At 37.3% G+C, this 26,033-nt stretch overlaps 1 protein-coding gene across 1 annotated transcript in view; it reads left to right on the top strand.

Annotated features, from left to right (window-relative positions):
- Positions 1–7,581: 7,581 nt before the first annotated feature.
- Positions 7,582–26,033, top strand: part of IBTK (inhibitor of Bruton agammaglobulinemia tyrosine kinase) — a gene marked incomplete at its 3' end in the record, with an annotated part of 32,984 nt that continues 14,532 nt past the window's right edge. The window contains exons 1-11 of the mRNA XM_010294454.1: positions 7,582–7,905; positions 11,333–11,429; positions 12,561–12,685; positions 13,724–13,834; positions 15,078–15,248; positions 16,360–16,477; positions 18,244–18,424; positions 19,626–19,749; positions 21,998–22,175; positions 23,713–23,890; positions 24,739–25,335. Coding sequence (XP_010292756.1) covers positions 7,582–7,905; positions 11,333–11,429; positions 12,561–12,685; positions 13,724–13,834; positions 15,078–15,248; positions 16,360–16,477; positions 18,244–18,424; positions 19,626–19,749; positions 21,998–22,175; positions 23,713–23,890; positions 24,739–25,335 — 2,204 coding nt within the window. The remainder of the gene's footprint in view (positions 7,906–11,332; positions 11,430–12,560; positions 12,686–13,723; positions 13,835–15,077; positions 15,249–16,359; positions 16,478–18,243; positions 18,425–19,625; positions 19,750–21,997; positions 22,176–23,712; positions 23,891–24,738; positions 25,336–26,033) is intronic.

Genomic DNA, 26,033 nt, shown 5'->3' with positions numbered 1-26,033 from the left:
ACGTAAGTAGTTTTGACTATTTCTAGATAATCCAAGCACAGTATTTCACAGTTCACTGTTTATGTACTATGATTCCTGACTAACAAATGTGCTCTGACGTGTTGTAGCTGAATTTAGCTACCAGTGGTCCTTCAGTGTTTTTTTGACAGACGTGTCTGCCTTTAATTGGTAGTGCTTGTTAGCACTGTTAGGAGCAAATGGATTAGAGTTGCAGGATCACTGAATGTCTCATCCTGATAAGGATTATGCTGTTGTTGCTGTGAAGGTGGAAGCTGTAGAGAGTCTGGAGAGAACATCTAAAGGTCACCTGCGCTAGGGGTATACCTATGCCAAGTGGTGGCACAGAGGCTCTGAACTGGTAAATGAAGCAGCTTGGATCTGCCATGGCCCAGGGGACTTAGTGGGTGTGGTTTAATAACATCAGATTATTTAAAGCAAGTTGTATTTCATCCATAGCTTTACTTCTAGGCACGTCACGTTTATTTAAAACTTGAACAGGTTGCTTGTTGTCTAGCCCATTTTGAGAGCACCTGTGGGTAGCCTCATTAGCATTCAGTTTGTCATTTGAAAGTGCTTCCTGACATATAACCTTAATGTCTTAAGAAATTTAAACAAATTACTACTTATCCCAGTGCCAGGGGTAAAACGAACTAGAGTGTTGATTTTTCTTCTTTATGTAACTGCTGCCTTATTCAAAGGGTCTGCATGGTCTGTAGAAAACCCAGCTGAAGGAGAAAATTGATCCAGCTTGCTCAGCACCACAGGTTGTTCTGTAACCTTTTGAATCCTAGTTGCTCTTTCCAAAGTTTCCTTCTACTTACCTACTTCTTAAAACTTGGTATCTGAACTAGAGGCAGCACTGTACCTGATGTTTCGTGTATTGAGAAGAGCAGAACCCTTGCTTTCTGTGCCTTGTATTGCAATGCTCCTTGTATATAGTTGGGAAGAAGCTACTTTTTTTGGAAAGACTATGTGGAAATTTCTGACTGCCAAACCACTCTAAGGTGCTGCATACCTTAAATTTACGCTTTTTCCCTTTGAAAAAAATTTGATCACTTCCCCCTGCCCCCAAGTATATTGTGTATTCAAATAGTTTTGTTCAAGGGGTTGAAAAGCCTAGACTTATGCCCAGACTTCAGCAAATGTACAGTGAGTTTCTGAACAGGTTAACTATCTGTGGATATGTAATCTTCCGGGTAGAAATTATCAGTCTGGCTGTTCTTTAAGGCCTTGGACAGTGTGCTGCTTACAGCTGAAGGGTGTGTTTGCTGTTATTTATCTAGGTATTCATCTATGTTTCCTTGAGGATATGTTGCTTAGTGCTAGTGCTATGTTTATTATATTACTACCCAGCTTCAATTTGCTAGTCACTTTTGTGAGATTCTAAACTACTACTTTAATATGTATTAGTGAAAGTTGCCTTTGGGCAAGACTACAGTCAACAGAAAATCCTGGAAAATCAGTGACGTGATAGCAAATTCCCATGGCTTTAATTCTCTAAGCTTTAGATTTGTTTTTTTGATTATCTTACTAATCTAGCAGTCTGCATGGTGAAGTTTGTTTTGGGTACAAATATTTTCAGGCTTTCCATGCTGTTACCATTAAAGGTCTTTTGAGATGTTATGAAACAAGTGTGAATGGACCAACTTGGAGAATATTATTGAACGTCAGCATGCTTGTTTCAAAAACAACCCCCCTTCCACTCCACCCTGGAAATCTTTAAGAACTCACAACACCCTTATAAGGATGGACTTAACCTTCCTGAAGTGTATGATATTGCCAGTCATATCTCTCTTCATTTAGCAGCCTACTATCTGAAGGAAGAGCAAATGCATTTTGTTCCTTCTTAGAAGCCATATTATTTACACTTTTTTTTTTTTTTAAGGAAGGGTATTAGGATTGACAGAGAAAACTCTAGGCTTCTTTTATATTGAAAATAGAAACTATTATTTAGTTCTGTTTTAGGAGAGCCAAATATGAGGTAATTTTTCACCAACTGTATCCTAGATGCAACTGGTATGTAGAAAAAAATCAGTACCACTTAAAAAACCCACAAACACCACTGAGCAGAAAAACAGTGAATGAAATGAGGTTATGCCAATTTAAAGGTCAAATAAGGTCTTGAAATAAGTTCTAAGCAAAGCAGCCCAAAGCTGGGTTTCAAGGCCCTGTTACTAATTTGACAGTTGAGTTACTTTAATGCAATGCACATGGAAGATGCAAAACCAGCAACCTGTCTTCAAGTGGCATTCAATTCTATCTGAATGTCTTCTGTTTTCTCTTTCACTTCCATGCCAGGGCCATTGTCTCTTGTGCTGTTAAGACCAAAAGACCCACAACAGCAGTTACTAACCACTGGTTTGGTACTGGTATCCACATCTACGTTAGCTGGATTTTGGAAGATCTGAGTATAGGCTTTCATCAGGAAGAATCTGAAAGGCCACGGATATGAATTGTAGTATGAAATGCGTGCCTCCTAGATTGGCAGTTTCAAGATATGTTTCTGGCATCCAACCATGTGGTAAAGGTTGTTTGCTGGTTCTTTTCTGATGGCACCCTTTTACCTTTGAGCCAAGAGCACACAACCTCTGTGGAAATATTGTATAGAAAAAAAGAAAATTGGGAATGTGTTGATGGAGAACATGATCCTACAGATGTGGAAACGAGCAGTCTGGTGTTTTCCTTCACCCAGTAATTTGTCATGCCTCTGTCCTAAATGTCACTATTCTAGGCATCACAGTTTGTGCTGAATATGCTCTGCCTTCACTGGGTTTCTCTTCTGAAAGATAGTGACTAAGAAACAGGTATGTTGTAGGGGGTCGTAAAGCTGCCTTAGTATCGTCATGTCTTTCTTCTGGTGTAATTTTTATGAGATTTCATATTACCAGAATACAATTGATTATATATTTTTTTATCTATTCTGGGAAACATCTTGAATAACAAATAGAAGTAAACAGAACCCTTGGACTTAAGGACTACTAACCCACCAGAACTGCCTTGTAAGCAGCTTGGATAGGCAGAGAGATTTCTGGAACACCACAGTGGGAAGTTGTACCAACTCTTCACTTTTCCCAGTGACTGAAGAGAATCTCCAGATTTCAAGTCTGCCCTCTGCTGTTTGCAGTAAATGAAATCTACCATCATCATCCTTAGTCGTTATGGTATTTGTTAGCTTAGTCTTACAGATGCGTAGAATCTTAGTTTCATGCTCGAAAGAGGTGTGACAATTTTGATTTTAGACTTTTGGGCAAAAAAGTGCCAAATCTTTGCATATTTGTAGTGACTTTTTGAAAGAAACAGATTTCTGAGACAACCACAGTAGGTAGAGAGCTGCTTTTTCAGCTGTAGGAGTTCTGAATCCATAAGGTCAGATGACACATTTGACACATCTCCACCTTCTTGGAGGGTGTCTGACAGCTGTTGTGCGGTGATGCATCACCCTCTCTGAGGGGAAGAGCTGAGCGAGAGAGCTCTACCTACTCACTTCCAGAAGGCAAGATACCACACTTTCTTCATACTTAAGAATTGCTTCCAAGTTGGTTGTAATCTTTTAAATTTTCCTGGGCTGTGAACCTGTATAAGAAGTAGCTCATGTCTCTAAGGGAAAATTTAGAAACCCACTTGCTGCTGAAATAAAACATGTTTGGGGTACTCCGAGTACTACTCCAATTCCTCCATCTTATATGACTTTTTTTCTGTAATTAAAATGTTAATTAGGAATCAGTTTTTAAAAATAATTTGAATTCCAAATAACACCTATTGTATCATAAAAAGTTTAAAAGATTATAATCTTATTTAACTATTTATGTCTCAGTCATTGCAGTATTAGGAAGACACTGGTATTGTAAAATGAATATGATTAGTGCTGAGAAGCCTACAGAAATATCTGCCAATAAAAGCAGAGACAAATAATCAAAAGGGCACCATATTCTAGACATATAAATTCAAAGTTTAAAAAATGCTGGTGCTGTTCCTATTTTGTTCTTATTTTAGGTGCTATCATTCATCTGGGATCCCATATATTAGAAGGAAGCATTTGGATAGCAGTCACAAAGCAATTTTCACACAGACATGAGCATCACTTCCCAATTTTAAAGTTTTAAGGTTTCACTTAAGCACCTACTTTGTATTTAAAAGTAGTCAGATCTGATTATTAATCCTTTTTGGAAGTTGTAATAACATAATAGTGTGTGTTATTAGCGTGTCAGTCTTTATTGTGGAGGGATGAAAACTTGATCTACAGCCTTCTGTCTTGAAACTTCAAGGTGTATATATCAATGTACTAATATAGTATCTAGTGGTGTAATGTTTATAGAAAAGGAGGGCTGGGTTAGAATGACTTACAAAGAAATAAATTAGCAGAGTCAAATTTCACATAGCTGCAGTAAATGTCACCATAATGGAGTTAGTGTGAGGTAGGCAGGGTTGTATTTCTATCTAATAGCAGACTTTTTATTCCTTTAATGTGTGGTTTGTTGTCCACAGTATTTTGGTGTTTGGTGAGGCTAGAGCTCAGGTACTTTGAAGTTTTTCTCTGGCCTCTCTGTTCCTTTATTGTAATCACACAAGTTGTTTTGGAACCAGGATTTACTTTCTTCTGAATCATTTTCTCATGCAATTCAGGTGTGCATTTGCACACGGGAAGGTACAGCACGGGGCCCAGTAGGACTGCTTCCTTGGGTGGTGGTGTCATTTCATACCAGTTTACCTAACAGATTAGTCAACTTTATTTTATGATTCCCCTGAGTAATTTTTCTTTATGTTCTCTTTATTTTTACTTTTCTTTCCTTGTAGCACTAATACCAATATCTTAATAATGAATTATATTTAAGATGTGCTTTAGAAGCCATATGTAAAATTCATACTTCTTCCACAGCATAATTTTATTGCCTGCTGGCATATTGATGAAATGCAACAAACTGGTTTGAGGATAATAGCACTTTTGATGTTTTTCCTATAAATCCTTCAGATATTTTTTTAAAAATTCTTACTATTTAGAAGGGTGTTTGATGCACTGGCAATCCGGGTCTGCTGATAGTGACCACCTGTCACTCTTGATTCCATGGAGCAGCAAGTCAGGCTGTGTTCTTGAAGCTAGAGCTTTTTTTTGAGCTTGTGACAGTGATTCACTTTTCTATATAGTCTGAGGCTTTAGAGGGGGTGAAAGGATAAGGGGTGAACAGGTGTAGGTTAAACTTCTTGTGTTACTGCAGAAGTTTGTATGTTGGTTGTAAAATGCCCTGTAGGGTGACAAATGTGAGCTAATCAGTTGTGGTCAATTTTGATCTTTTGGTTTCTGAAATATTTCTCAGTGTTACTCCTGATCAAGGATGAGGGACTAAATTGGGGTGAATAACTTTTTTCTTTTCACTTGCCTGCTGTTTGACATTTTTTTGAAGGTATATTCTGAACAACATTTGATCTGTAGTTTTCCATTCCAAGTATTTAATCCCTTCTGAATGAGATGGAAAAACAATTGTTGAAGGCTTTGTCATGAGATGTTTAAATGAATACTCTTGGATTACAAATTTTTTTTTTTCTGGAAAGTTTAGATTCCATTACTAATGTTTGCTCTAAAATGATTGCTTTCAACTTGGTGGCAATCTTTATGATAATTTTTGAAATAGGAGGAGGACTGGGATTTCAGTTTTTTCCAAACAAAATCATCTTTCCCTGACATGTCTTTGCATATGGAGACATTAACAAAGTATGTTCATGCATTCAGTGCCTGAAAAGCAATGGAAGCTAAGCTCAACAGGCTTTTAGAAGGGAATGGAGGGCAAGGAGTGAGGTGTGCACATGTTTACATATATAATGACTGCTGAGCTGGAAAGACAGCAGGGTGGGATTTTTTTGGGCGGTGGTGTTTGTTTGTTTTCCCCCTGAGGATTTGTTAATATTTTTAGTTTTATTTATTCATCGTTCATGATAGCATTGTCCAGCTTCTTTTGGAATATTGTACTCATGGGTAGAACAACTTTAAACTACAGTTTGCATAGCAAGCAAAAACATCAGGGAATGTAGCACATGACAGAGTACTACTTCACTCAGTTTGCAACTTATGCTTGAAAAGATTGAAGCGTGAATTTTTTGGGACTGAATAGCAGTTCATGTTAAATTATGCAGTGTATCAGTGATGCATCTAGTTAACTTTTTCTGGTTTAGGTGGGTTTATGTCTGATTTTTATACTGCTGTCTTCACTTTGTGTACTGTAACCCTTTTAAATACAATTGCACACATTTAATAGGCTAGATGAGTGCTGCTGTCAGGCCATCTTTATTTTTGAGAAAGTGGATGTCAGAGAAAAGCGAATATGCTAAAGCTAAGTATGCAGAAATGCTCTGTGCCCCAGACTGTGAATACATTTTCCTGAGAAGTATTTGTATCTTTGTCTCCTTTTCCTTTTTTTTTTTTTCCTCTCTTCCCCCTTCCAACCTAGACTTTTGCTTCTTTCTGCCTATTTCAGGAGCTTTAGACCTTTGCCCTGCATGAGTGGTAACAGTCTGAATTCACATCTCTTGTACAAGTTGCTTTTCTTTGCTCTGTTGCCATCCTTCATTTCACCTTTGTCAGCAGCTCCAGGGTGGGTGGAGAGGAGCCTTGCTGTTGATTCTGCAGGAGAGACTTGGTAGGGGGATGGGTAGGCATTCAGGCCAGGGAAGAGAAAGTGGGGTGTAATCCTTTATTGCAGTGGCTAAGGGAAACTGTGGTGGTCTTTCCCTCCTTCTGGGTGTGACTGACAAAGCTCCTGTTAGCCATGGTGTACTCAACAACTGTGTGGATTTTTTGGTGGGTGGTGTTTGTTTTTGTTTTTTGTGTGTTTTTTTTTTTTTTCCCCCAGCAGTCTTTTAGTTCAGTTCTTGCTTTCTGATCAGAAAGTAATGATGTAATTAGACGGTAAACTGTCAGGGTCCTAAGGACCCTAAGGCTGGGAAGGCAAACTTCTTTTTTCCCCAGATGACTTTTTTTGCATCCAGTTCACCATGTAGCCTCAAAGATTGATGTCAAAGAAAGGGAGTAGGTGCCTTTGGAGGCTGGGGTGGGGAAGAGAGTCACGGCTTTTTAGACTGACTTGCATGCCTGAGTATAAGCTCAGATGCATAGGGCAGGTCAGTTAACGCTTGCCACATTGCTCCTGTGCTTGCAAGCATTAGTTTGGTATGCATTTAGATTGGTACAGTTGCTGTGGAAAAGAATTTTTGTTTATTAATTTGTTCTGATTTGTTTTCTTTCAGGTCTCCCTTGCAATTATGGAGTTTTAGAAGAATAAGGTAGTGTGGAGGGGGAATCCCCCTCTCCACACTTAAGCAGTTCACTTTTGGAATTTTCTATGGACAAGAATATTTGTTATATAAGATGGTGAAATAAGACTTGTAAAAATATATATTTATAAATATTTATTTGGATCAAGTGCCAAACATAGCAGTACAAAGATTTCTAATGGCAGCTCAATAAAACTGGATTTCTATCCTTGGAATTACAATTCTTTTAAGGCACTTAGAAAAGTGTACTGAATTGGAGTGCCTTGATATACTTAAGGGTTGTTCCCCTTGAGGAGAGGAGCAGCTTTAGAAGTGAAGATGAGTTCTCTCATGCCAGACTGCACTTCAAAGTGTCGATCTCTACAGCATGCTTTGGATGTTATTTCTGTAGTAACCAGAGGAAGTGAAGGCCAGATTAAGGCCTTTCTCTCTTCTTACTGCTACAATGCTGCAACTATAAAGGATGCCTTTGGTAGAAACGTTATACATCTTGCTTCATCTTGTGGCAAAAAAGGCGTGCTAGACTGGTTGGCTGCAACCAAAGGAGTAGATCTCTTGGCGAAAGACAAAGAATCTGGATGGACAGCTTTGCACAGGAGTATATTTTATGGATACATCGATTGTGTTTTGTCATTACTGAAGGTGAGTGATTTGCAACTGTAGTTTTCCTTGGTATCTTACTATTTTTAGAGTTTTATTGGTTATGCAAAAGTGGGTTTTTAAACTTCACTGAAAGCCTCTTGAGGGTTGTCTTAATACTGTGTTTAGATCACAGTGCGTTGATTTACTTGAAGGTTGTCTCTGTGTTTGTAAAAGATGTCTGCCTTTGCCCATACAGAAATCAGCACTGAGTAATCATATATAATCAATTATACATAATAATCATATATAGGTATCCCTGATTAATTGTGGACTTCCCTGAAGATTGGTTTGTGTGCATCATAGCAGGGTCAGGATCTTAAAAGTGGAGAGTGATCAGACTAAAGATACTCTCTCTATATACCAACTAGTGTTTTTAGAGAACATAATAAAAGCTTAAATGGAGTTACAATAGGAAATTAAGCTTACATTTGAGAGACAAGCACTTCAAGATACAGAGCTTTTTATTAAGCGAATCCCCATTTCGTTCATATTTTAACCAGGGCTTTGGCTCGGTCCCCCTCATTCTGTTCTTGTAATTGCTGTTTCTTCCTTACCACTTAGCAAGTTGTGTGTATTTTGGATTGCTCTTCTTTCTGTTCCTCTTGTCCCAAGTACAGCAAAGGGAAGAGCTACCTATAGTTGAGATGTTCAGGATCCATTTAACCACATGAGAAAATGAAATATTTGTGGGTCAGGGTTACTTAAAAGCAAGCCTTTTAAGGCACAGAATTTTCCATTTTGCGTTCAGCCTTTTTAAATTGCAGTGACTAGCCATTTATAAGCATTAAAGTCTCTGCTTTCAACAAGATTTTAAGTAAAATGGTTGTGGATCCATTTTTAAATTCTTGAAGGTCTGATAACTGTTAAGGATATATTTCATGTGCTGTACCCTTAAATAGTGAGGAGGTTTTCATTAAACTTGGCAGAAGTAGATGTTTATATGAGAATGGTACATGCTTCTCTTGAAAACTGGAAACTGTGTATGTGATGTATGAAAAAAACTATTCAGTCCTTTAGTGTCTGTGTGTTTGATACTTGCTTTCAGGAGGCTTGTACAAATTTCCCCAGACATATTTTACTTTTCTGTCAGTTGCATAAATGAGTGAGATTTTTCTGATAGTTAGCTCTGCTGATCTTCTTCTAAGAAGCAGAATGAAAGAGCTCATGGAGAGTGCTCCAGCTCCCCGTTCCTTAACTGAAGTCACTCTGCTGTACTGCATTATAAAAAGGATATGTTCTTAAGGTATTATAGCAACAACAGGAAGGCGTTATAGAATAGAATTACAAAATGTCTGAGCTAGAAAGAGATTTCTGAAGGTTGCCCAGTCCAACCCCTATGCTTAAGCAAGGGCAGCTAGAGCAGGTTGCCCAGGACTGTGTCCAGTTCAATTTTGAATGTCTCCAGGGTTGGAAACTCAAACATCTCTGTTCCAGTGTTTTAATACCAATCCAGTAAAATTGGGTGTTAGTTTTAAACAGAATTTCTTATATTTCAATTTGTGCCCATTGCCACTTGTCCTGCCACTGGATATTACTGGGATTCTCACTCCCACCTCCAATCAGGTATTTATTATACATATTGATAAAACACCCTGCCTTCCCTGAATCTTCTCTAGGCTAAGTGTACCACCTCTCTCAGCCTCTTCTTGTCTGTCAGATGCCTCAGTCATTATTTTCATGGTCTTTTGCAGGTCTTGCTTCTGTATGTCTATGTCTGCCTGCTACTGAGGAGTCCAGACCTAAACACAGCACTCCAGCTGTGGCTTGCCAGTGCTGAGTAATGCCTGCTGGCAGCCCTCCCTCATGTGGCCCTGGATGCTTTCACCATTCTTAGCTGTGAGAACACATTGCTGGCTTTTGGCCAACTGGTTGTCCACCAGGAGCCCCAGGTCCTTTTCTGACAAGCTGCTTTCCAGCCATTTGGCCTCCGGCTGTATTGGTGCATTGGGCTGTTCTTCCCTAGGGTCAGGATTTGCGTTTCCCCTTGTTGAACTTCATGAAGTTCCTGTCAGCCCATTGCTCCAGCATGTCAAGGTCCCTCTGAATGGCAGCACAATCTGCTGGCTTATCAGCCACTCCTCCTGGTTTTGTATCATCATCACCCTTGCTGAGGGTGCACTCTGTCCTGTCATCCAGGTCATCAGTGAAGATGTTAAACAGTACTGGCCCCAGAATCAACCCCTGGGGTACTCAAGTAGTGTGGATGACAGACTTCTGTTGCTGGCTGGAAGCAGTCATGACTTATTCTCAGACTGTATCTAACTACAGGTTTTGCCACTCAGCAGCTGGGGTTTGGTTTTACAAATTCAGACCACGTGAATATCACTGCAGCCTCTGTTCTGCTTGTAAATGACTTGTAGAGCTTGCAAAGAGAAAAATATCCAGCTACCTGTTAAATAATAAAACTAGGTTGGTCTTTCTGTCATATAGTGAATTAATACCGGTCCTGTTGCTAGTAGGGTTGCCTTTATAATTTGGAGAATATATGTTGTTCTTCTGGTTAGTGTTTTTCCAAATGAAGTTACAGGTTAAAATCCCTGCTGCAGGGGCTAGCTGTCCTATCATGCTGAAATGAATCGTGCTCCCTCAATTTTTGTATTTCATGTGTTTACCTATTAAGTATGAGATTCTGTAAGGTTTTCTTTTATATTAGCTGTGAGCTGTGTTACATAGGTACAGCCGTATTAATCCATTAGGTTCTGCTTGGGGACATCTGCAGTTCTTCCCTTCAGGGATGTGACTGGTGACACTCGACTTCCTTAAAAACAATGCTTGTGTAGCGGCACTTTTTTATTGAGAAAATGGTATTTACAGAGAATATCTACCTACCTATGATTTCTAAAGCAATGACCTGTTCATGGTCTGTGCTTCTGAAGCTTCCCTGCTGCTCTCTTGTCTGGCTGTTTGTCTCCTCTTGCCTTTTCTCAGGAACTGCGAACCACTGTTCCCTGCTTGTTTTCAAAGCCATAGTAGTTTGGGGTTTTTTTGTTTTTGTTTTTTTTTTTTTTAATTTTGTCACTTCTCTAACTTGTCAAAACTGATTCTGTAAACATGCCAGTAGAAGAAAATGTGTCCTTCGAAGCTGGCATTTTTGGTAAATACTTGCCCTTCCTAGATGGGAAGGCAGTGCTTTATCTTCAGATGTGTTTCCTTTGTGTTTCGTGAAATACGTCTTAATTATTCAATCAGTATTCATACAATAAAATCCCAGTTAATAGATCAACATGATGTATATGTGGCTGAACAGAATTGCACTGCTTTTTCAGATTTGGTTACAGTTGACTTGAATCTGAAGATCTTCTTTTATCAATATTAAACTTCAGTCAAGGATCTGTTTAGCAGCTTAAATGTTTATCTGGCTTACTTCAGGCTGTGGAGTTAAAATGAACTTCTGTTCTTGAGTTCCCCTCCTCTTTTTCTCTTTCAGCATGGCGTTAGTCTGTACGTTCAGGATAAAGAAGGCTTATCAGCCCTGGATCTTGTCATGAAAGATAGGCCAATCCATGTGGTGTTCAAGAAAACTGGTAGGAAATAAAATAGCTTAAATTGTATTTTACAGGGAGATATCTTTCAACAATGTATTAACATATGTACCAGTGTAGACGATATTTTCTGTTTCTAATTAGGACCGTGTAAGTTATGAGATACCTGAAGATATGGGGTCACTAACATCGTAAGACAGCAGGTGCAGAATCTTTATGACTTTAACGTCTTTGAATTTGATAGAGTTGTTTACATCACTTCTGCGTCTTTTGTGAAAAGAGAGGGAATATGTTCTTGAATCTTCAAAATATTTTTTGGACAAGGTAGCTTGATATAAGCTAGTTACAGTCACTCTAAATACAATGTCTCCAACTAGGGAATGAATATGTAAGAATAACTCTTGAGCACACAAGTTTTTCTTTGACAGGGGAGTAGTTTTTCTAGCAGCGTTTATTTATTTTTATGCTGTTTTATACTTTTTCTACCCTCTTCCTTTCCCCTTTTCTCCATGTCCCTAAGTTCAGTCTTTTACAGTGAGATTTGTTCTTTTCAGCTTGTTTCCACTCAGTCTAAGTAATTTTGGTTACACAAATCATGAGGTTTGCGTATTTTTAATTTTATCTTGTAAAATATCTTAAAGTTCTTTAGTCTTTTTAGTAGTGGTGCAACATGATCAAATATATATTGATTTCAGTTTTTACTCATCAGAAAATAGTGTTCAGATAGCACTGTAACTGAGAGGTCATTTAAAAAAATATAGTGTTAGTTTTTGGCTCCACCTCTGATTTGAAACTGTTTATGGTTTTCATACATGACAGCATAACACTTTTTTGGGAACGGCTTTTTACTAAATTAAAGCGAAGCAGGTATAACTTAAGGTAGTAGTAGTTGTCTTCTGGAAACATAACAAGTAAATCTGCTGCTGAGGAATGTTTGCATTTTCTGCAACTGGGAGATATATAAAACAGTAATGTTGATCATCTGTAGATTATTGTTAAAATATTTTGTCATAGCACCTTACTTCTCATGAGAGTAAGCATTTTTAAAGTTCAGTTCTAGGTAAAAAAAACCTCTTCAAATTTTAAGTAGAAACAGTAGGAGCTGCTTTTCAAACTCCATATGCACAAGATTGGTAAATTTACAAGCTGCAGAGAGAATTCTTTTCATTGCAGATCCCACAGAGGTCTACACCTGGGGAAACAATATCAATTTTACTTTGGGTCATGGTGGTCAACAGGGTAAACATCATCCTGAATTGGTGGACCTTTTTCCTCGGAATGGCGTGTATATCAAACAGGTATTCTTAATGTATTTACAGAAATGCCTTTCTTGGTGAACTTGGAACGGTGTGTGAGGGGGAACAAGTATTGAAGAGGTTATCAAGTTCTGAAAATTTTCATGGAAAAAAAGGATTTGAGTTGGTGGGGTTTTTGTTGTGTTTGGTGTTTTGTGTCATATTCCACCCCCCTCCTCCCCCCCTTCCTAATTATTTCTCAGCAGGGAGTTTCTGTTGTTCTGGCAAGCAGCTTAAAGTAGTACTGGAGTAGGCCTGCTGTATTGTTCTTGCTGCTTCCCCCTTCTCCCATCCCAATCACCCTCAATGAAATCATGGTTCTCTATTTTGGTGGGGGGAATGTTTGTTTTTTTAAAAAACATAATTTACCTTGAATATATGGCTCATATATAATTAAATAATGTCAGAAACATGTTACTTCTGTAACTGTTCCGAGTTTCTTCTGACTTCTTGTGCAACTCCCATAGTGAACTGAAGTGGGACAATGAATCTGTTTGATACATGTTGAATTAAAATTCTTCTTGTGTTGAAAGCAGCATGTGCTGTTAAGCACGCTTCCTGTAGCAGTAGTTTTATCCCTAATGACTTCTTGTGACTCTGGTTTAAGAATGTTTGAAAGTTTAAAGTACAACTTGAACAAGCATTCAGGACAGACAACCTGTGATGCTGTCTTAACATGTTTCCTTCAGCTCTTCAGAGGCAGTATTGTGGCCCTTAAAACTCAGTCTTTTGAGCTTCTGTTAGCTTGTAGGGCCATGCTTGAACTCATTTTAATAAATACAAACTGTAGGTCTCTTCAAGTAGGTTAAAGCAGTATATAATAAATTTCAAACAAATATTTTATCTTCCTTTTGACTTGATTTGACAGTCCTGTGCTTTAATAGTAGTATCTTACTCGTATTTTCATGAACAGGTCTTTATTAAAGCTGAACTTCTTCACAAGGTAGTTTTGGCGTGTGTTTTAAGATTACCCAAGAAAAGGAATTTGTCCTATCCTGTCCCTGTCTCCTCCACACCCCTTTTTTCTCTTTTTTCTTTCAGGTGGTACTCTGCAAATTCCACTCTGTGTTCCTTTCCCACAAAGGTCAAGTTTATACATGTGGACATGGACAAGGAGGACGCTTGGGTCATGGTGATGAACAAACATGCCTGGTGTGTTATCTTACGCTATCTTGTGTAGTCCAGCATCATGTTTCTTTTATTTCAAACAGCAAGTCTAAAAAGTGAATTAGAGTTTCTGTGACCATACTTTCAAAATGAGTTTGAAAATTTCAAACCAACCCACTTGCTCCCCACCAAATAACAGGAAAAAAAACTCTCCAGTACTACTAGTGAGGTGACAGAGAGTAGAATAATGTGCATTTAAATATATTTGAAATTAAGACAGCTAGATACTGTGACCAAACTTCTGTGTTATGGCCAAGTTGTTTTAAAGGCTATCTGATGCCAGATAAGTGGAAGCAAATGGTTTTTGACTGGACAAACCAAATGGGTTTGTGATTCCGTCTGATGTGTGTCAAGGCTGGCACAAAGGAAGCAGCAGTATTGTGGAGCTGTAGTGGCATGAGAAGTGATGGTAGGGTTGCTTCTTAATAGACTTGCACAGCTATGAAATGAAAACTCACCTATCATTTTCATTTGAATAATACATTGTTGCAATATGCAAAACCGAAATTTGAGAAGACCAAGATACGATGACAATACAATTCTTAGACTTCAGTATCTTATCCTGTGCACACTACCAGGTAGCGTGCATTTAGTTTGCAGCACAATAATTTAAAAAAAAATTTCTAATATCAAGTATCTGGTAGAACTTGGTAGTATGTTGCTGAATGTTATTGAGAAGACTGGAGCTCAGTTTTTAATGCTTCTTTTAAAAAAATGCAATTCTGTGAAATTAGAATTTTTTGCAAATTGCTTTTTTGAAAGGGGATGTTACCTGGTTGAATAAAGGAGAACTCATATCAGAATCCATGAAGAGTCAAAGATACAGAACTGCTTCCTTATTCTGTAGAATTTTATTAGGATTATCTAGAAAAAATCTTTAGAGAAATCTTTATTGCTCCTGGTAATGTAAAAAGAAAAACAAAAGAGGTAATAGTTTATATTGTCCAGCTATCCTAAAGATATAATTTCCAACTTAATTTCAGAGCAGAGAGTTTAAAAATCATCTCCCCTGATAACAGAGGATGCATTTCAAATGACAGTAGTTCGTCTTACTGCATGAGATGTGGTAATTATGTTAATGAGTGTACTGTACATTCAGATGCATTATAAACTGTAGTTCAGTTCAGTATTTGGTCATATTTCTGTTGGTGTAACTTTAGTTTCATAGATAGCCACTGGTTAATATCAAACAAGTATAGTTTTCTATCTTTTTTTTTTTCTTGTTCAGGTTCCAAGACTCGTGGAAGGCTTAGCTGGCCATCAGTGCTCCCAGATAGCTGCAGCTAAGGATCATACTGTTGTTTTAACAGAAGATGGATATGTTTACACATTTGGTTTAAATACTTTCCATCAGTTGGGTATTCTTCCTCCTCCTACTAACTGCAATGTTCCTAGACAGGTAAAAATAACATTAGTCAAAGCTTAGTTGTTTGCATTTTTTTAGCAGAAAGTAAAATGTGAAAATTGTGGAAATAACATTTAAACTTTCTCAGGACAATAAAGTTGAATGTGAGTTCAGATAAAATCTTGATTCTATGTTGTCATACATCTCAATTTTAAATACTTAACTGTGTCCTGATAAACGTCTTAGTTTGTAACCTGAACTGTACTAAAGTTTTTACTGCTAAGTAGGTTATACAGTACAATTGCCAAAACTTGTTCTGTAGCTGAAATGATGATAGGTATGTATCATCCATGTATGAGATTCATGCTCTTTACTCCTTTTGAATCACTGGATGGTGGATCTCAGGGTTTGATGGTTGTGTCCTTTGCTGGAAGCACTGTTGAGTCTGGAGTCATAATGCTGTCGGAAGAATAGCGCAGGGAAGAGAGGATATGGGCATCAACAACTTGACTATGTTTCTTTACTCAATCTCTAACTCTTTCTAATTTTTTTTTTTTTTAAGTAAATAAGAGTTACATTACCTTTTATTGAAAGGAAGCTTCATCTAGAGTAGAACAACGTTGTGCTACCAGTGTTAAAAAAGTAGGAAAGAACAATTGGCCGAAGTGCAACAGGATAGTGTTCTGGGGTACAATGGGATGCTCTTCAAGAGCATAATGAGAGCTATGTATTTGCTTTGATCTTCAAAATCAAGTTAAATTTGAAGTGTGGAATTAGTAATATAGTGTTCTGCAGTGTATTTAGGGCATTAGGACTTACAAGCTGAAACTTCTTAGCTGACACTTTTGCGGCACCTGAATCTTCTTTGGCTGTCTTATGCATGTCCTGTGCAGTCATCTTCAGCATCTTACATGTGAAGACAGCCTAAGGAGATTTGATTCTAGTTCTGATTAGATAATGCAAAAAGCTTACTTCTTTTTGTCACTCGTGCAATAGTGCCCCACTTGACAAACTTCTGAAATAATCCTGATTTACTAGACTGTATGTGGATTGATACCAATACTTCATTCTTAATGACTTTGAGTTAAATGTTGTCAGAAGTTTGTACATGTGAAATTCACCTGTTGCTGCTTAATATTAAGATGTACTTTGGATTTGTGCTTAGGTTCAGGCAAAAAACCTGAAAGGTAGAATGGTGATTGGAGTGGCTGCAGGCAGATTCCATACAGTGCTATGGACTAAGGAAGCAGTGTATACCATGGGGCTGAATGGCGGCCAACTAGGTAAGGTAGAAGTGTTCTAAAAGTAAAACCCAGCCGTTAAAAAGATGTTAACTTATACTAAAGCTGTCATCTGCTTCTTACAACAGAAGCCTGGTTAACGCTTTCTCTTTTATCTTTTTTTTTTTAAACCAGTCTGATGACATCATACTTCGTTTGAAGATATTTTTCATTATTGCCAGTCACTTTCACATTTTGAGATGCTGGGAGCTAGTCAGACTTAGCTCTGTTATTTGAATTCTTTATAATTCTTTTGCCTTCCATGTGTGGTCCTGATGCTGAAGACTTTCAGGAAACAGAATGTTGCTGTTTGTGTTGTAAATTACCACAAGGCATACTTGCCTCCCTCCAGCAGCCTGGCTGGTACTGCCTGTAATAAATTATAAACTAGCATTCAGCTCTCCTGCCCATGTCCTTCTTTGACCACATGCTGTAAACATGCTACTGATAACTTTTTCCGTACTAACTTTTTAAGCTGAAATGCTTGCCAATCTCTAGAATTTTTTTCAACAATGCCGTTACCAGAATCTTCACTTAACTCAGTATTATTCTGAAGTCAAGGAAGAACCTAATAAAAATATACTACCAACTACTGAACTTCTTGATTTGTTGTATGAATGGGATATTTTAATTGCTTTTGTCTTTTTTTAATAAACAGGTATTGCAATATTGGTTTGGATTTGCATTTCTGCAGTTCTGTATCTGTGTGCAAACAAAACTGTTAGCTAGCTCTGGTACTTACAGTTAATCTGCTTCAGTTCTGGCATCAGGTTCAGACACTTTTTTGTGTTCCTATTTAAGATTGAAAAGGTATGTGGAAAAAAAACTTGTCTTTGTCAGAGAAGTATCTTACTCATGAGTATTTTTTGTTTGTTTGTTTGTTTTTTTATATGCACCATCATATAAGTTTCTTTGTGGTTGCTTGTGTTGAGATTATTTTGGTATGCATATGGCGCAGTGCAGTACCATATGGAGACAGTAATTGGATTGTAAGTAGTTCAGTTGTGTCAGCTGGGCACTGTGATAGACCTGTGGTAATAAACCTTGTCTCTTTCAAATGTTTGGGCATTGCACTACACTGTCCTATGTCAGGGTTGCTTCCAGCTTTACAGGTAGCTCTGCTGCTTGTTCCTGGGTATTTGTACCCTGATCCACTCTGTGGTGCCAGACATAAGTGCACACAGAGCAGGGTTACTTTATATATGAGATTCTTTGTGTTAGGTTTCTTAATGCAGGAGAGCCGTAATGGCCTGATTTTTTTTTTTTTTTTTTTTTTTTTTAGTATGTTTTCAGAGACATTATGTTACAGCTCCAGCCTTGTCTGTTATTTCACGTAACTGCCTGCTTTTATGCTTAGGTGCACTTATAGTAATTTGTATGACAAGCTTTTTTGGTATCTTCTAATGGCTGAAATAATCTATAGTTTATGCCAGTGTGATAGTATTTCTGGGGTCTTGAGCTGTAATATGAGTCAAATAATTGTTCTTTCTTTGGAATCAAAGGCAGTACCACTGTGGAGTCTAACCACATTAAATAGCTTTCCCTGTAGAATATGCCTTACTTATTTTTTTGTGTATCAAAGCTTGAATGTTTTCTGGTGTTTCTGGTGGGTCTTTTATCTGTTTGATTGTTTTGAAGATGAATTATGTAACTACCTAAAAAATCTTTCAGAATTTAAAGGTTCTTCAAAGTAGTGTAGCAAAGTGTCCTTTAAATGCACAATGTATGGAATGGCAAACTATGTTTTTGGCTTGTGTTGTATTTTCTAGGTTATCTGCTGGATCCCAATGGAGAAAAATGTGTAACTGCACCCCGCCAAGTTTCAGCTCTACACCATAAAGATATCTCTGTGTCCTTGGTCTCTGCAAGCGATGGTGCTACAGTATGCGTTACTGAAAGAGGAGATATTTATTTACTTGCAGACTATCAGTGCAAAAAGATGGCTTCAAAGTATGTGTTACTTTCCTAATTTGTCATGAAGAGCAATAGATGAAGATGTAGTCTTATACTTGCAAGCTATTTTAAAGACTTTTGTGCATAAGGTAGAGAGAGATAATACCGTGCTCCCCTGAGTTTTCTTCAACTGCAGTTCTTTCATATGAACTGTGGCTATCTTTTTTGTTTCTTTCTTTGATTTTGTTGTTAGATGAAGCTAAGGTGCCACTCACCATTTACCAAAGATATTTTGGAAAAACAGAGTAAGAGTAAATAGTTTGTGCCATAGATTTTAAAAATATTGAAACTGGTATTTTTTGTTCATCTGCTAGCCTGAATTTGTATAAATGCGTCTTGGTAGAGACGTTGAAGATGTGCTATTCTATTTAGTTATGTTGTTATGATTTTGAATCAGTAATTTGGGGTCTGAATTTCGTAATTAATGTGTGGATATAGTATGTTATAAAGGGTAATTTAGATGTCAGGGTGGTGGACCTTTTGACATCATCTGGTCCATATGCTAAAACCTGGGTGTAAAATCTGTTGAAGAAACTGGATCCATGACTCATAAATTTATGAAATTATTTGATCCCATTCTCTCTTAGTTGGTTTGCAGTAACAGATTACAAGAGGTAATTAGCATTTTTGCCCAGCTAACTTCCAGTTAGCTTTTCAGCTTCCCTTCAAATTCTAGCAGTATTTATTGACATGTTGTAGCCTAATGATTATTTTATACTTCATTTTCTACATGGCAGTAAGTGAAGGTGCTGGCATTTGGACTAACTTAATAGTATTACGCTCTTATACTAAGAAACTGAAAAGAGATAACTTCTGTGGTTTTGATCAGGTAAAAAACAAAACCCACCAAAAACCTGAGAAACAGCTTATTGGGATAAGATAGGCCTTTTCATACAAATTAAGTTTATACCACCATAATTTTTGTAATGCTCAACATCAAAGTTAAATCATATACTGGTTTTCACTTATGGCATTTTGTGAAGAACCTGTGAATATGATGTGACTTACTTAAAAGCAAAGCAAAAATTACAATCTACTAATAGTATTTTATTAGCAATTGTGTTAGTAATACCAGTGGGGAGAAACTAAACTTAAGTAATTTCTCAGTGTCACTACCTCAACTATGTTTTTTACTACTTCTCTAAATGAAACAATATACAATGAAGAAATACTAATGTAACCTTTTGTGTTCTTTCAGACAGCTGAACCTTAAAAAAGTTCTTGTTAATGGGGGATATTTGGAATATAAGATAGATACCCAGCATCTTAAAGAAAATGGTGGTCAGAAGATTTGCATTCTCGCGCTGGATGAAGCTGGAAGAGTAAGTTGTGTCCCTGGAAATCATGATTATATAGCAAGCTGCATACTGATTGACCAAACTTTAAACATAAGATGTTGGCAGGACAAAATCATGCATAGAAAATACCTGATTTGTAGAGCTGCTAGTGACTTTTTTTTTAAAGGGCTATGGGAAGACTACCAAAGTAACGTACGGTAGTTTATTTTTAAATCTATGAACATCTAATGGCTTTTCAGTGAAGGTGTAAACTTCTTTACTTTTACATACACAAGTGGTTATGTAGTGTATGTGGTATTGTGTCCTGTCCCCTCCCCCCTGCCTCTCACTCCACCTACCCAGTCGCTTCTGTGCCCTCCAGAAATAGTCTTAGAAGTAGTCTCTGGACTTGAAGTTTTACAGCCTTTGCTGAAAAGCAGCTGTTGTGTAGATGAGATGTCCCTTTTATTGTTGAAAAGCTGCAGCCCAATCTGGTGAATAGCTTAGCATTTATAGTTAAGTGTAGACACTGTGTTGACTTAGAACTGGAATGCTATGGCGGATTTATTGTTTATTTCCCTCATTCTTTCATGGGTAACGGTTTATAGGACCCTTCAAAACGCCAGCCTTTACTATATCTGCTCACTGGGCGATCTAAACCTTCACTGCCATCTAGCGGTGCTTACAAAACCTTTTTTTTAAACTGAAATGCTGCCACCTTAAAGAATTTTAAAAGCAGCTTGTGTATCAAAATAGGGAACAGTGTGGGTATTTCCTTTTCTTTTCTTGCATTTGAGTAAATTATGTTTTGGGATGATCTTCTCTGTTTATTAGGTCATTAGTTGTCTCATTACAAATTTCCAGTTCAGTATTTTTTCATGTAAGGTTTAGCCTCAAGCCTCTGTAGTATTGGTAGGGCCCCTTCAACATCTTTTGGACGGCTGCTTTAGCAGTAAGAAACTACTTTGTCTTCCTGCTTCAGTGGAACTATGTCAACCTCCATTGCATATCTTTCCATGATGAATACTGGCAAATGCTGGGATCTTTAGTGCTTTTAGGCATTATGAATTCTTGAGTAAGGAGAGAGATGGGATCTTAGTACTTCTGTTTCCTGAATCAGCACTTCCTGGTCTGTCTCTTTAAGAGAGTACTGTTTAGCCTACAAAAGAGAAGGCTTGAGGGGGATCTTATCAATGTATGTACATACTTGAAGGGAAGACAGAAAGAAGATGGAGCCAGGCTCTTTTCAGTGGTGCCCAGTGACAGAACCAGAGGGGACAAACTGAAATGAAGGAGGCTCTGTCTGAATATCAGAAGGCACTTTTTCATAGTGCGGATGGTTAAGCACTGGCACAGGTTGCCCATGGAGGTTGTGGAGTCTCCATTTTTGGAGATACTCAAAAGCTGTCTGGACATGGTCCTGGGCAACTGGCCCTGGGTTGCCCTGTTTGAGCAGGGGGTTGGACTAGAAAACCTCCAGAGGTCCCTTCTATCCTCAACCATTCTGTGATTCTTTAGGGCTCAAGAAAAGGGAAAGGAAATAGGTTATTCAAATTATTTTGTCCCCGCTGTTCCGTAGGTGTTAACAGACCCGTGCAGGTCCTTTAATGCGAAAAGTCAAAAGCCCGACTTGAGCACCACTAATGCCACATGCGAGCTTAACCTTGCATGGGGTTGTTGCTTCATGCTTGCTTCTTTCACCCATCTACAGTATACCATGCTGGAGCCCTGCTGTGCATACAGTTCCTCACATTTCTGTTGACTGTTTAGAAGTTTGTGTTTGATCATGATCTCCATTCCAAAACCTTGACTAGTACAGAGAAACTTGAGATTTTTGTCAAACAATTAACAGGAAATGGTTTAAATTTTTGGTTGATAGCTTTGAATTTTGCCTGACTGATAAGCAAATCAGTTGGACAAATCTGTAAATTAAGAAATAGATGAAATTTATTTCTTGACTTGATGACACCTTTTGCTGTCCTTGTTGAAATGTCTGTAAAAGCTGTTTTATAGATGACTGCTGTGAAGATGTTTGAATTTTCAGAGAGCTTTTCAAATGCCCTTCATGAGCAAATGGATCTTGATATCATAATAGACTTTTCCCTGTTTTGCTTGTGGGTTCTTTGTAACAGAAGCTCGTAACACTTTGGGATATAATTTTAAAGAATGTCTTTTTCCTTTTATATGCAACTTTGAGATGGCATGTTCTTGTGTTTAAAACTGTGGTGTGTAACATGTAACTGCTTTTACATGATATGAGGATTTCCCCTTCTCTGAAAAAATTATATTATAGGTGTTTTGCTGGAAGCCATCTAACAACTCCATGAAGCAGTGTCGTTGGGTGTATGGCCGGCAAGTCTTCATGTCCGATGTTGCTTTAAATAGGCACGAAATAATGTTTGTCACGCAGGATGGTGAAGCCTTTACAGGGAAGTGGCTGGAAGAAGGGAAAAAAATCTCAGAAAAGAAAGGTTAGCTGTGATTTCTTAATGGTTTTTATATACTTTGAATCAATATAAAAGTTTAATCAAATCTTTACAGTCTCTAAGAGTATTATATGGTGAGTTCATTCTTTTCTCTGTGGCTGACAGTTGGTACCATTGACCATGACTGTTCTCTTTCCTCACTAATACTAAGATTTACTTACTTTGCAGCCTTTGGTTAATCTTAAGGTGGAGATTTCCAGGAAGAAGAGTACTTCTGAAGAGTAATAGTAGCAAAGGGTCCTGTGTAATCATCTTGTCACGTATTAGGTGACCAGTCCTAAGAAACTGGCATTGAACAAAAGAAGGAGCATGTACTTGCTTGCACTGCTAAGTCTGTGAAACCTTAGCATGTTTCCCAGACCCTTATCTGGGCATAATTCTTGCCTTATTAACTTGGCTCATATTGCTAAGAGTAGGTCTTGATGGATTGTTTTTGTGCGAGGAAGATACCTGCCTACTATAGGACAAGTTTTTAGTTGAAACTGTCAGCCCTGTTTGTGTAGGAATCTTAAAAACCCTATGGATAGAAATGGGTTTACTTCCAACCTGGGATGTATTTGAACTTTATAGCTTTATGTTGCAGTTCTACTTCCTTTGATAATGAGATTCCATCTTTTGTTTTATCAGTCTGTTTTTTCATTCTTTCACAGCAAAAATCTTTCCTCTGTTGCTCAATCCAGAGTTGCATACTAGTTTTACTCTGTTGCTACCTTCTTTTATTCTACACATCATGTAGTAGTTCCCTCATTACAGAGGTACCAAATGCATTTCCTTTCCGCTTTGTTTGTCCTGTAGGCACTCTCTTCTTTGTGCTTACTGCTGTTCTTTTTGTAGTTTTAGCATCTTCAAGGAAACTTCAGAATTCAGATCTGTTGACTTGTTAAATGTCTATCACAGAGTCACTAAGGTTGGAAAGGACCTTCAAGATCATCAAGTCCAACCAAGTTGATGTTTATCAGTGATTTATAATGAAGGAGAGCTTCTGTTTTTCTGAAAGGTTTTAATGAATGTGCCGAATGGTGTGCATGTATTTGGTTATCTAATTCTTGAAAATAATCCAGTATTCAGAAACTATAACATTTTTTCAATAGTATTTTGTTAGTTTGGGTATAATTTAAGCATGTAATATGAAGTCTGAAGGCAATTGTGTTATATCTGCTGTAGTTGATATGAGAGGAGAAGAAAACAATCTTGCACTGCTGTACACAGATGGACAGCTCGTTTCATTCCACAAGAGGTTGCACTGAATGTTAGATGAAGTGTTTTCCCTTACGTGAAGGATTGGCAAAACACTTCCAAAAGAAGCTATGGACAAAAAATCACCTATATGTAATGTAAAGTCTTGTTCTTAAAACGTCTTCTTCCCCGCATTTCAGTTAAGCAAGATGAAATTTAGTCTTATTCAGTGACTCACAGCAATGGACTTACAGAAGTCATAAATCTTGCCTTTTTGTTACATGAGTTGCATTTTAATTAGCCAGAACTTTCGGTGGGTTTTTTTCCAATCTTTTTCTTTTTTTAGCAGAAGTAGTATCGAGCCTTCAGAATTCTTCATGTGATGTGTCTTATGAACATGATACAAACAGTGTGTATGAAAGAATTCGACTTCAGAAGCTTACTTTTGTCCACCGAGCTGTTAGTATTGCCACCGATCCTAATGGTTGCAATTTTGCTGTTTTACAGTCAGACCCTAAAACAAGGTATAGTTAAAATATCAACAACTGTAATTTTTCTCTTTTTTGTGTGTGTGTGATTGCAATTAAATGATTCTTGTTTTCAAAATCATTTTTTGTCTCATACAGAAGTCACAGTAAATGTGGTTATCCATATTGCTGGAGAATAGCACTAGTTAGTAAACAACTATGTTGAAGTTAACCAAAGACCTCAGCATATTTATTTTTGTAATTAGTGTAGATAGTGTTGATGTTTTATCTAAAATGCTTAAGGCAAGTGTTTGCAATGTATTTCTTAACACACTCTGAGCTCTAAATACTGTAGAAGTTCATGCCTTCAGTAATCACCAATCAAGCTTTTAAATAAAAGTGAAAAGTGCGTCTTTATTGTTTTGGAAAAAATGTTTAAGGTGAAGTTAATAAATAAAATACTGAACCATGCTCCTTGCACTCTTATAGTAATTTCCAATATATCTGATAAATAAGTAAATACTAGGTTTTTTTTCTTATTGCTTTGGATTCTTTGAAGTACAGCAAACATTTCTGTGTTTTCCTGTTGGACCAATGAGATAAAGATAAGATAGTTCTGATAATATGTATTTACTGGCTACATTATAAATGCAAAATACTATGTTTGATATTCTGAAGCTAGACAGATCTTACATATGTGGTTTAATTGCCTATATGCCATATCGTTAGTACTTTTTGTAAAGAACAGGACAAGAAATGTTGAGTAATCCAGCAATGTATGAAAAAACCCAAACAAACCAGATGGAAACAACCCCACCCTCTTCATTAAACATTCTATATAAAATTTTATGGAGCTTGTAAATACTTCCTTTTTTTTTTTTTTAATGGATTTAATTTTGTTCTAGTCTCTATGAAATTCCAAGTGTGTCATTATCAAGTTTTGGAGAGGATTTTGGCAAACTGTTAGATGAAACAGATGAAATGGACAGCATCCATGATGTGACTTTTCAGATTGGCACAAGAACTTACCCCGTGCACAAATACATCTTGGCTGTACGCTCTGATTTCTTCAAGAAGCTGTTTGTTTCCAGTGACAACCAGCTAGACACTCCAGACATCTACCGTAAAGATGAAGATGCTGTTGGATGTGATCTTTATGTAATAGAGAAAGTTCATCCAGATCTGTTTGCATACCTTCTGCAGTTCATATACACTGATACTTGTGATCTTCTGACTCATGGCTATAAACCAAAAATCCTGCATAAAGGAAAATCGGAAGAATATCAAGATACTTTAATTTCTAACCTGAGCAAAATGAGTTTTGATGAAAATGTTAATGGAAAGTCTGCATTTGAGATTTACAGAAATAATCAAGTGCAAGTTATAAATGAAAAACAGAAGAACAAATCTAAAAAAGCCAAAGTTGTTGGTGAAGAAGCTAACCTCATAAAAATGTTGCAAAGTGCTGCAAAGAAGTTTGGACTCAGCAATTTAAGTGGAAGGTAGGTGAAAAGAAATGCATTTATGTTCTGGCAAGCTTTTCATGGAGTGTTTTTATGTAAGGTGATCTAACTTTGGTTGTTACTGAAGTAGAAGGCTAATTGGCGTTGATAAGTTTGTCTTTTTTTGCTTGTGTTATTGTTTGTAACTATAAAAGTTTACAGCACACACCGTGTCATTTCTTTAAAGCAATATCAGTTTGTTCTGATGCTCTTTGCTGAGAGAAAACATGTATGACCTTTTTGAATAATGTCAGAAACAGACTTTCGTGGAATGATTATGTACTTAAAGCATCATTTTTCAACAGGCTTCTATATGAATGGAAATTTGTTGTTGGCCCTTACTGTGTCCTAGAACCTCTTGGACATTTGTATTTAAAACATTTTTGTCCAGTGTATCTTCTAAGGCATGAGCTCTTTCATACTTCACATCTGATGCAAATCATCCGACTTTGCAGAATGACTGTCATAAAACAGCAATAGTTGTTTTGTTAGAGACAGCTGATCTAATTGAGTTTTGGATTGATGAATTTCTGTGCTGTGGTCCATAGTCTACCAGTTTTTCCATAGGTAATGAACATATTTAGTGTAAAACACCACAAAGCAAAGTTAAATTAGTGTTTAACATGCATTTTTAATGTTACGTGATGAAAGTAGTAGAATTGAGACCAAATGTCCCTGTAGAACTGTATTATTCAAGG

This window comes from Phaethon lepturus, unplaced genomic scaffold (assembly GCF_000687285.1).
Source record: "Phaethon lepturus isolate BGI_N335 unplaced genomic scaffold, ASM68728v1 scaffold16989, whole genome shotgun sequence".
Taxonomy (NCBI): Eukaryota; Metazoa; Chordata; class Aves; order Phaethontiformes; family Phaethontidae; genus Phaethon; species Phaethon lepturus.
The sequence above is the reverse complement of the archived record's forward strand: the minus strand, read 5'-3'. Positions and strand labels throughout refer to the sequence as shown.